The 11,781-nt window shown below is 52.4% G+C and overlaps 1 protein-coding gene across 4 annotated transcripts in view; it reads right to left on the bottom strand.

The window, feature by feature from the left end:
- Positions 1 to 10,364: 10,364 nt before the first annotated feature.
- The window catches only part of SEPTIN7 (septin 7), a 59,358-nt gene continuing 57,941 nt past the window's right edge, over positions 10,365 to 11,781 (bottom strand). For all 4 annotated transcript variants that reach the window (XM_059655846.1, XM_059655847.1, XM_059655844.1 and 1 more), the window contains one exon: positions 10,365 to 11,423. In XM_059655846.1, the coding sequence (XP_059511829.1) occupies positions 11,384 to 11,423 (40 nt within the window). In that variant the 3' untranslated portion in view covers positions 10,365 to 11,383. The remainder of the gene's footprint in view (positions 11,424 to 11,781) is intronic.

Below are 11,781 nucleotides of genomic sequence, written 5' to 3'. Positions count from 1 at the left end.
CTGGGGCTCTGTACTGTCATGGGCTGACTCTGGTATCTGGGGTTAGGCTGTGGCTCCCTGGAAAGGCACCCATAGGGTGAACCTGCTGTTGGTGCGGCGGGAAGGCGTGGCCAATGAATGTTCAATAGGGGCTTTGAGGCCCTCAGGAGAGGAGAAAGTGAGTATGTAGACCTCACTGAATTAAACATTCCAGCCCCAGTTCAAACCCAAAGAGCCGCTTCTGTATGGCTTTGGGGTGAGACGGAAGCTTGCTTTATTATTGTTTTTTAAAATCTTTATTGTTGAAAGTCTTATGTTTCCCCTTCCACCCCCCCATTGACCTCTTCCAGCCAGCCCCACCCTGTTGTCTGTGTCCATGGGTTATGCATATTTGCATACAGGTTCTTTGGTTGATCTCTTCCACTCACCCACCCACCCACCCTCTCCTCTTCCCTCTGAGATTCATCAGTCTGTTCCATGCTTCTATGTCTCTGGATCTATTTTGTTCATTCATTTATTTTATCCATTAGATTCCACATATGAGTGAGATCATGTGATTCTTGTCTTTCTCTAACTGGCTTATTTCACTTAGCAGGATATTCTCCAGGTCCCTCCATGCTGTTGCAGATGGTAAGAGAGCCTTCTTTTTTACAGCTGCCTAGTATCCCATGGTGAAAATGTGCCACAGCGTTTTATCCACTCATCTGCTGATGGGCACTTGGGCTGTTTCCGGATCTTAGCTATGGTAAATTGCGCTGCTAGGAACATAGGGTGCACACATCCTTCCTGACTGGTGTTTCCGATTTCCTGGGATCTATGGAAGCTTGCCTTCAATGCACCTGGAAGCTGAGGCGTGGACTCAGCGCAGAGGCGGCTCTGACCTGCCCGCGGCCCTGGGAAGGTGCGCGTTCCACCTGGTGACGGTGGGTGAGACTCTCACAGGCACCGCACGGCTCCGGGTGGCTCAGCCGAGTCCACTGCTGGGCGGTGGGTGATGTGGGGCGTCAGCACCCCTGGCCCGGCCCTTGCTGCCCACGCACAGCCTGGGCCGTGGAACCAGCGCCCGCCCCCTCCCGCCCTGCCGTCCGCGGTGACCTGGGAGGGAGGCCGCCACAGCCAGCTTCTGGGCCCTGGTTCTCCGCGGAAGGAGGCCGTTCCTCCCTCCCGCAGATCCTAAGAAACGATTACCACCCGTTGCCAAGACAGCCATCCTTCCAAGAGGGTCAGACGGAGAAGCCGCTCAGTCAGCAGTGATGTCGCTTGGAACCCGGGGGCCATCTGGCACCGAGTCAGGAGGCGCAGCCAAAAGTCCACGCACACTTTCTCCTGCGCCTGCAGCTTTCCTCCCGCCGGGCCTGGGAAACTGGCCGGCGCCCTGGCCCCGCAGCCGGAGCAGCGGCGTTTGTCACGGCGCCTGGGCGAGAGAAGGGGCCCTTTGTGCGCAGCTCGCAGGCTCCCCGCCAAGCTGCCTCTCCCAGCCCGTCAGTGCTCCCTGGGGGGGGGGGGGGGCAGCCTGGCAGCTCTTCTCAGGGCTGAGAAAGCCCGCCCTGCCGCCTTGGCTGGGCCCGGGGACTAGGTCACTGGTCTTGGCCGAGGATTCACAGAGTGGAGCCAGGAGGGGTGGGAAATGTCAGACCTCTCCCCCATGGGGACTCCGGGCCTCAGGGCGGGCAGAAACCCCCACGGCCAGCCGGCTCCCTGCGGGGATGAGAAATGCTGCCCAGCGAGAGTCACACAGCTTCATGCCCGGGGTCAGGCGCCCGGAGCCAGGTCTGAGCCAAGCGGCATCCCGCCCGCCCCCGGCACCTGTTTGCTGGCGGCCCTGCCTCAGCCCCCCTCTGTCGCCGGCTCCTCAGAGCACTGATGCTCCTGACTGCCGTGCCCCCAGTAACAGATTCATTTCCAAAAGGGTGATTCAGCCCTGGCCGGTTTGGCTCAGTGGAGAGAGCATCGGCTGGGACTGAAGGGTCCCAGGTTCGATTCCGGTCAAGGACGCATACCCGGGTTGCGGGCTCGATCCCCAGTGGGGGGCGTGTGGGAGGCAGCCGATCAATGATTCTCTCTCATCATTGATGTTTCAGTCTCTCTCCCTCTCCCGCTCTGAAATCAATAATAATAATAAAAAAGATCCGCTCCCCAACTCCTCGTCCACCCCACCCAGCGGCCAGTGGCCCTGGCAGGCGAGCAGACACGGAAGGAGGAACGTGGGGTCCGGGAGAAGCGAGGCCCCGCGTGGGAGCGGCTCAGCGCCAAGTGCGGGAACCCAGGCGGCCGGCACAGCGGCAGCCGCGTGTCCGATGCTCTGTGGCCTCAGGCTCCGCAGGGACCCACCTCGTCCCTTAAGAGAGAAAGAGACGCCGTCTCTCGGAGTCTGCGAAACAGTTCATTCTTGTATTATTCTTGATTAATTTTTGTGTTATTTTCCATAGGAACAACTGTACACCTACGTTTGCCCCGCCCTGTGTGGGGTTGATTCAAGGACAAAATAGGTTATGACACGACTCCTTTCGCACGCGCCTGGTGTGGGTTAGGACTCCACAATATCCATCGAATACCCACGTACTGTGATGTGTGTGCTACATCCTATCACAAGAACGACAAATAATCTTACCAAATGCAAGCAGGGCGGTGTGCCAGGAATGAGGGATTCTCACCTCATTACAATACACGAGTTACTAAATGCCTCCTCGAGTTTTTAAAAACTCACATCAGTCAGCATCTGTGAGTGTGTTCACCGGCCCGCCGACCAGCAGCCTCGGCCACAGGGGCATTAAACACATGGGCAGAGACGCGGACCTGAGCCCACCCCCCCCCTCACTCACTCACCCCCTGTCGGGGCCCAGCCACCACGGCTCTGTGGCTCCTGCGGTTTGGGCACGGGGTCCTCTGGAAGCAGGTCCGAGGGCCCCTGGGGCAGACAGAGTATTTATAACCACCGTCGGGGGTTGTAAAGCAACCGGTTAGGATTCGTGATGGGGCCATGGAAATCCCCGTGCTTTCTGCCAACCTTCTAAGAATAGAGTAGATCAGAGACTTCCCAGAACTAAAAAAAAAAAAAGGAAGGAAGGAAGGAAGGGAGGAAGGAAGGAAGGAAGGAAGGAAGGAAGGAAGGGAGAAACTGCACATGTTCAGGCTGCTGAGCTCGCAGCAGATTCAAGCTCCACTGCGCAGAGGACGTGTCATTTCTGTTACTCGGCGATGGGACACTCTGGAGAGTGGAAAGGGCCCCGTGAATACTCAGGCCTCGCCAGGAGCTTAGTGCCTGGGCAGCCACTGAAGCCAGTGGAAGGAGCCTGATGCCGGGGCAGTGCTGCCCCCTGGTGCCCACTGGGAGTTGTGCTCCCAGCACTCGCAAGGGAAGTGGGGGTTCCAAGGCAGCACTTGTCTCCTCCCTTCTTCTAAGACCTGGGCAGGGCACAAGGTGGGGGCAGGCAGGCCTCCAGCCACATGCCATTCCCACAGCCAGGCCACCTGCCAGGCAATGCCAGCAGGTTTTCCCAGCGGCCAAAATAACCGGCGAGGGCCCGCTGTGCGGTCGCACCTCCAGGGGGAGCACCTGAATATCTGTCCAACCTCTTCCAGATGGTCCCCCATCCACCCAGAACATGGTGAGGTCACAGCACCCTCACCCCAGTGCCCACGACTACCCGTCAGCCTGATGCTCTAGGACAGCAGTTCTCTCACAGGGATCACCTAAGGCCATCGGAGAACACATATATAATTACATATTGTTTTTGTGATTAATCACTATGCTTTAATTATGTTCAATTTGTAACAATGAAAATACATCCTGCATATCAGATATTTACATTACAATTCATAACAGTAGTAAAATTACGGTTATGAAGTAGCAATGAAAATAATGTTATGGTTGGGGGTCACCACCACATGAGGAACTGTATTAAAGGGTCGCGGCATTAGGAAGGTTGAGGACCACTGCTCTAGGAGCTGGTGCCTCCCTCCCCAGCCACCAGGGGGCGATGCCCTATTGCTCTTGATCTTTGCCCCAAATGGGCACCAATAGGGTGATCCCTTCCCTGTGCTCAGACCCTAGCTTCTCCCCCACCCAGTCCTGGCCTCCTGAACATGTCCACTGGGCCCGGGCTGGCTCAGTCCCGCCCACAGGGCGCACACTCCCCTGGTGGAGCCTGCGGTGCCCTCCACGCCTGTCCCTCTCCTCCCCGGCCCAGCCTGGCCTCCCTGTGCTGTTCAGGGGCCTGGAGAGTAGTGAGGGTCTGGGGGGAGCCCCCCCACCAGGCAGGCTGGGTAGCACCAGGTCAAGATTCCGAGGGGCTGAAAACCCTTAAAGCCTAGCACCCCACCATCCATCCATCCAATTCAAAAGAAAATAAATTTTAAACTAAACAGGGGCAACAAAACCCCAGATTCCAACAAAATCCTCTTTCCCATGATATGTAACGTGAGGTCTTTTTAAAATGCAGGTTCCTGTGCCGCCACTGGTTTTAGGAAAGACCTACAGAAGCACCTGTTCGCCTCATGGGAAGAAACCCCAAGGGGCTGTGCTTGTACCAACAGGGACATGTGAACACATCAGTGTGTGTCGCAGCAGGGGGCACGGGCTGGCAAGGGCCTGCCACTCCCTCCGCGGAGCCACACCCAGCCTCTCGGTCCAGCTGCCAGAGCTCTGAGCTATGTCTGCGAGCACCCAGCTTTTTCTCCCTTATCGGGGTGTCCGTTAGCAAGATGTGCCCTAAGGGAACGCCTTGGCTTCCCCTGATTTGGCTTCAGGGGGGTTTCCTAGGAGCCCTCGACTTCCGGAGAGCGGGCACCTGTGAAAGCTTCCCGCTTTGGCCCGCCCCACTTTTGGGTGACATGAGCAGAAGTGTGAGGAGCCTGTGGGGCAGTGCTGATGGGGCTGGGGGTGGGGGCCAGAGTGCTGGAACCAGGGCCTGCAGCCTCTGAGAGAGGGACAGGAATAGGGAGAGGGAGAGGGGGCTCTCAGAGGGGCAGAGGTGGGGAGGGAGAGGTCCCTGGAGGTGAGAGAGGGGCCCTGGGAGCCGGCAGTGCCTCCCTCCTGCAGCGCTGACCTGGGCTCTAGAACAGTCGCTGTCACGCCCTGTCCTGGGGGAGCTGCGGGCCGGCCTACTAAAGCCAGACCAGCCCAGGCCCGGGTCTGAGCCCACAGGACAGCGAATGGAGGATCACGGAGAGGGTGTGACTCACCAAATGGTGCTCCAGGGAGAGCGAGGGTAGGGCCCTCCCTGGCCCTGGCTGCAGAGGGAGCTGCCTCGAGCTCCTGGTGCGTCCGCCTTCCCTCCAGCCCTGCCCTTCCAGCTGTCACGCCACTGCCCGGCCGCGGGGAGGTGGGTAGAGAGGGGAACTCAATGTTATTTTCTATTTAAAGATATTAAGGTGAAATCTATGCAACACTGAAGTTGCCATTTTAACCGTTAAGAGTACAGTTCAGTGACATTGACATTCACATTGTTGTACAGCCATCACCACCATCTCTTTAAAAAAACTGTCAACACCCCAACAGAAACTCTACCCCTTAGGCAGCAGCTGCCCGCTCCCCTCCCTCAAGGAGTAATCGTGTCTAGCCCTTCCTGTCCCTACACGTTTGCCTTCCCCGGCTTTCCCATAAGAGGGCTGTTTCCACCCACCTGGCTCTTGTGAGTGATGCTGCTATGCAGGCCACTGTGCGAACATGGACGCTCAAGGCCCTGCTTTGGCTTCTTTGGGTCATGACAGGCCCGTAGGATGGGTGGCCCAGACGTGAGTGACTGGGTCACATGGTAATTCTGTTTAACTTCGAGAGAAACCGCCCAACTGTTAATGTTTGCTGTGTTCGATTATGATGTTGTTTTAAGTCTAAGTTACGTTTGCAACATTCATAAAACTGTTCTCTAAGTAAAAATAATAGGAGGCCCTGACGTATTTCTGAAACTAAATAAAATCTAACTCCCGAGTGGGCAGATGGTGCTCACTAAGCCCCCAGGAAAGCCACCTCCCTGCCTAGGGTCGCAGTCTGCATGGGGATGCCGTCCCCTTCTCCCCCAAGGGCCACCGGCCACCCGCCAGGCAATGACGCTGGAAGGGCACCCCGTGGGAGGCAGGGATGCCCCATGGATCCGTCTCCACTGCACCCCAGGAGGTGGGAGGGGGCTGGGCAGCCGCCAGGGGGCGCAGGGGAGCCGCCTCCACCAGCCCAGGGGCCAGGCCTGGCCACCACCCTGGGCCTGTTCATCCCTGAACAGGTGGCTGCGGATTCCCAGGTGCATGCGGCAATGGCTAATGAACAGAAAAGTGATACAACCACCCGGTGTTGACTGTAGTCTGCTTGTTCCCCAAAACCAATGCGTTAAAATGGCGTCAGTGGGAGCCCCTGGGCACACAGCAGGTACCCACGGATGCTTGTGGCTGCACGTTCCTGACTTCTGTTCCCTTCCCTCCGATTTCCAAGTGAGCGCTCTCTCCCTTGATGACCAGGTATTCCTGCCAGTTTGGATCCTGCTGAAATGTTCGCATTTGGCAGGACGCGTCCACCAGGCCTCCCAGTACAAGCTGGAGAGAAAGCCCGTCTCCTCAGGATGCGATCTGTAACTGGGCCAGCCCCACCCGGGGGAGGTCAGTGTGAGGGGGCCCAGCGGCCTCGCCCCATTCCCAAGCGCCTGGCTGGGAGGGGTGGGGTCTGATTAGGCTCAAATGAGGTGGGGGTTCGAGAAAAGGCCAACCTCAGTTCCGAGAGCAGTGTACCCAGCGGCGTGCAGGCCGAAGGATTTTATTTTGGTGCCTGAGTGACAGAACTGTGTTCCTGAGGTGTTCGTTTCAACTGTTCTGAGAGTAAACCACACAGAGCCACAGATTTGTGTAATCACGTGGGGTGTGTCCCTAGGACAAATATCCACGGCTCCCCGACTACCCTCCCATCTGTATCCCTGGATTTATGCAGAGTAAGGGGGAGAGCTCCCACTCCCAGCGCAGTAAGCCAGGGCACCCAGCACTTGCCAAGTTGCTTAAATTGCTGGCTTATCCAAGACACAGGAAACTTTTCTGGGCCTGTAATCCAGTGGAGCATGTGTTTAAATATGAAAGAGACCACTGAAGTTCAAAGACAACGGGGAAATGGGGCCCCACTAGACCAGGTTAGCTCGGCCGTCCACCCTGGGCGAGCCAGCCCTTCGCCCACAGGATTCTGTGGTTTGATTGTTTCCTGGTAAATATCCAGGTGAACTGCTCCTTGCAACACACTTAGATGCCAGGAAGCTAAGCAGCCCCCACTCCCTTGGGAGAGAGAAAACAGACATTTCTGGGCAGTCTCCCCCCCCCCCCACCCCCCACCCCGTCAGTCCCCATCTTACACCACATCTTCACAGACGTCCGTTCTCATGTCAGCTGCTCCCCTTCCCCATCCCAGAGGCTTTCCGAAGGCCCGAGTGGCATTAGATTTCGGCAGGTCCACAAACACTGCATCCCAAATAGTGGTTGTGTGTGGCCAAGGGGTTCAGGCCACCCAGTGGGAGCCTGGCCCAGAACAAGGTCTCCTTTCACTTGACCCTCCTTTGCTAGTACAAGGCGGTTTGGCAGGGCCCAGCACCCCATGGGGCAAAGGCTCAGGCCAAGAATAGTCTTCATTCTTCCCAGGAAGCTTTGAAAGGCTCCTAAAGAATGCAGGAAATTGCCGGCCGGTCTCTGCTGAAAACAGCTGACACTTCACTTTGAACATCCTGTGGATTGACCCCAAATCATGGGAACCAGATTCGCTTGAAAGGCAGCAATGTTTTCATTGCAGACACTCAGATAAACCACCTCAGCATTATTTGCAAAGAATAGCGTATTTTATAACTCCCACTAGAGGCCCGGTGCACGAATTCGTGCACCAGTGGGGTCCCTCAGCCTGGCCTGCGGGATCGGGCCAAAAACCGGCTCTCCGACATCCCGATGGATCCCAGATTGCGAAAGGGCGCAGGCCAGGCCGAGGGACCCCACCAATGCACAATCGGGGCTGGGAAGGGACTGCAGGAGGGTTCCAGGGCATGTCTGGCCCGTCTTGCTCAGTCCTGATTGGCTGGACCCCAGCAGCAAACTAACCTACTTGTCGGAGCATCTGCCCCCTGGTGGCCAGTGCACATCATAGTGACTGGCCGTCTGACCCCTGGTGGCCAGTGCACATCATAGCGACTGGCCGTCTGACCCCTGGTGGCCAGTGCACATCATAGCGACTGGCCGTCTGACCCCTGGTGGCCAGTGCACATCATAGCGACTGGCCGTCTGCCTCCTGGTGGTCAGTGCATGTCATAGTGAGCGTTTGAGCGGCCTTAGCGTATCATTAGCATATTACACTTTGATTGGTTGAATGGATGACCAGACGATCAGACACTTAGCATATTAGGTTTTTATTATATAGGATTACTAGCACCATAGAAAAGCCCACTTCTCCCCAAAGCTACCTTTTTTCTATGGTGTGCCCTTTTGTTGAAACACACCTCAGTCAGTAACTCCAACCAGCATCTGTGCATACACAGGGGACTCAGCAAGTCGCAGCACCATGCAAACGTCCTGAAAACACACCATCCCCTAAAACTGGGAAAGCAATTCACCTGACCTGCGCTGGCCCCACTGTGCCACCTACACAACATTCAAAGGTAATTTCGAGCCCTGGCCAGTGTTGCTCAGTTAGTGTCGGCCCAGCACCGAAGGGTCACAGGTTCCATTCATGGTCAAGGGCATGCACCTGGACTGCAGATTTGACCCTGGGCCACAGTCAGGGCATGTGTGGAAGGTAACCAATTGATGTTTCTCTCTCTCTCCCCTTTCCATTCTCTCTCTCAAAAAATCAATGGGAAAAATATCCTTGAGAGGAGACACACACACACACACACACACACACACACACACACACACACAAGCGTGCGCGCGCGCATGGTAATTTGGAGTCCAGATACCTCTGCACGTGCAGTCAGAAGTAATCTGCACCCCAAACAGCAAGGGATATGTGGCCGTTTTATAGCTGAAGGAATGAATGTTCTGAAGGGATGTCGGAGGCCCAGTTCCCACAGAGCTGGGGTTGGAACCTGGATGACAGGTGGTCCTTAGCATGTGACAGAGGCACATGGTCCCTGGGTCACCAAGCCCGGTTCAAACAGCAGCTCCACCAGTCACCACCTGTCTCCTGGAGAAGTCACTGAACCTGCTTCCACGCTGAGAGAGGATGGCGCTGGCATCTGGTTCTACTGAGGATTAAGTGAAGAGGATGCACATAAACTAGCTCACTGCCCCCAACAGTGAGCATTCAACAGATGGGCAGTTACTATTATTCCCCAAGGAGCAGGGAAAACAACCTGAATGAAATACATTGACTTTTGTTTACTTTGCCAAGCCTTTTATTAGAGAGGATTTCAATTTACCTGAGTGGCAGGGAGGACACACAGCAGTCCACACAGGGCATCCATGGAGATTTAAGACTATTTACAAATCCACATCAACGGCTTCCCGAGTGGGATGTGCTAATTTGCTGAGCCTTGAGGGAGTGCCAAACTCTCCTCCACTCTTGCTGCCTTACCCACACCTTTCCCTTTCCTCTTCTTTCTCACCTACTATCCCGAGTTCCATATTCTTAGGTCAGTTTCTCCAAGAGGATTTTAAAGGCATGAAAGGTACAGGGAGTCAGAATGTGAAGGTCTGACAAGCTAATGGCCCAAAGGCAGAAGCCCGTGTCTCCTCAGCTCCCAAGATCACACACTGCGCTACACAGAGATAAGCCAGATCTAATTCACTGTCAGCTTCCCCTGCTGCCTGTGAACTTGACAATGAAACAATCAGACCTCATCCCACTGGGTGGCAGTAAAACCCTGCCACGTGCTGCCCTAACTGCACCGGGACTTGCGCTTACTCGGTCAACCCAATAATGAGCAAGGCAGTGGTTCATTAGCTACTTCAACTAGAGAGGATGCTTCTGACCAAGGGGACCAGCGCTGCTGTCTGCTGGCCTTTCCCCATGCTCACCTGAATGTTACAGTATCACAAACAATACAGCAGTTTTCACAAGCCTATGGCAAAAACAGCCCTTCATATGCTTGAAGAGCCTGAAGTCAATCAAAAGGCCCCGGAAAGCTGCATCGCTCCTCCACCAGATTGAAGAACACCTGAGGCATGACATGGATGGAGACCGTGGAAGTTGTCATGGTGGTAGAATAGAGATGCCTTATCACAATACAGACTTTCAAAACGGTAACCATGAGAACCTGTTTCTAGAACAGCAGTACTTCAATAAAAAGAAACGCAACACATATACATTCTAAGTGAAACAAACAGACAAAAGACGCGCTGCAATTGTGGAGCTGACAAATTCAAGTAGAAAAGTTTCTTCCCAAAATATACTCGTCTTGTACATCAACTGCAGAACAGTTCAGACCCACACTCTATTACATCACAACATTGTTTATTATGTGACTTTTTTACAATACAAACAAAAAAATACAGAAATGCAATATATGAATACAGCTAAATGCAGAATGGTGACTTTTTTTTCTTTTCAAGAGGCCATGATTCCCATTTCTAGTAAAATAAAGAGGCTGCACATGGGTAGAAAGAGGTTGGTCGTTAGCTCCACAATTTTGCCTAGAAATGATCTATAAATGCATTTTTCCCCTGCTACTTACCATAAAATGTAAAAAGGGAATTAAAGGAAAGTTTCCTTGTTGGTTCCTACCATATGAAAGATGCTATATTCTATTTTAGCAGGGCCAATATATGGAAAATACCTAAATTAAATGTTATTACAAAAATGAAGCAGTAATGAGACTCTGGCTAAAGAGGGCACTAAATGAGAATAATATATATTTAAAGAATCCAAAATAAACAAACGAACAAAAAAAGGCTGTTATAAAAAAGCTCTAGGTGCATTGTAAGCATATAGGTTTTTTTTTTTCCATGTGTATTTTTAAACAATGGAAGTGTCAAAAAATAGGGTCAACTGTGTTAGACTAAATTACATTATTGTATATGCTGCATTGGATGGAACCTTTGTATTGTAATTATTATAGAGAAGCATAGTTTGCATCATATTATGGCAATTTATCCTCAGTGAAAACCTTTCAGAGTCCTTTTATTTTGGAATATCCTGTAAACAGTCAAACCACCAGAACATGATTGTACAATAGTAAAATGTTTTCTTGCATTAAATTGAAGACATCTGTTTAATAAAAAAAGAAAATGTAGGAAAGGTACTTAGAGCTGTTAGTTTCTAAGTACACAACACCCTAGACAATTCAAGGCATCTGAATCTCCATCAAGAACAAAAAAATAATAATAATTTTTGTCATGCTGTTAAATCCATCATTAAGAATAAAACTGGTGCAAATTGGTCAAACGGATCCAACAAACACTGATGTCCAAGCTGGCATATTGGCAACTAATACGTAACTGGTGGTCAATGGAGGGTTTAAAAGATCTTCCCTTTCTTCTTGTTCTTTTCCAAGGTTCTAAATGATTAAAGAAAATAATCAACATGATTGACTACATTATAAACAACAAATGGTAACAATAACTAGCCCAACTACAACTGTGTTGGATTTTCAAACACTACTTTTTCATTTGAAAAATTAATAGAGTAAACAAGGAGGACAATGCTAGTCCATAATAGTATTTTCTTAGGCAATCAAATATTTGACAAATAAATACAGTAAACATATGATAAAAACCAATTTTCAATATATGAGAACAATTCTCAAAATAGTGCAAATTTTAAAAAATCAACCAATATCTAATAGGGTATCCTTTTCTCCTATAGCCATTTGTATTCTAAAATGCATTTGCTTTCACAAATATATTTTCCTCCTC

Source organism: Myotis daubentonii, chromosome 10, assembly GCF_963259705.1.
Source record: "Myotis daubentonii chromosome 10, mMyoDau2.1, whole genome shotgun sequence".
Classification (NCBI taxonomy): Eukaryota; Metazoa; Chordata; class Mammalia; order Chiroptera; family Vespertilionidae; genus Myotis; species Myotis daubentonii.
The sequence above is the reverse complement of the archived record's forward strand: the minus strand, read 5'-3'. Positions and strand labels throughout refer to the sequence as shown.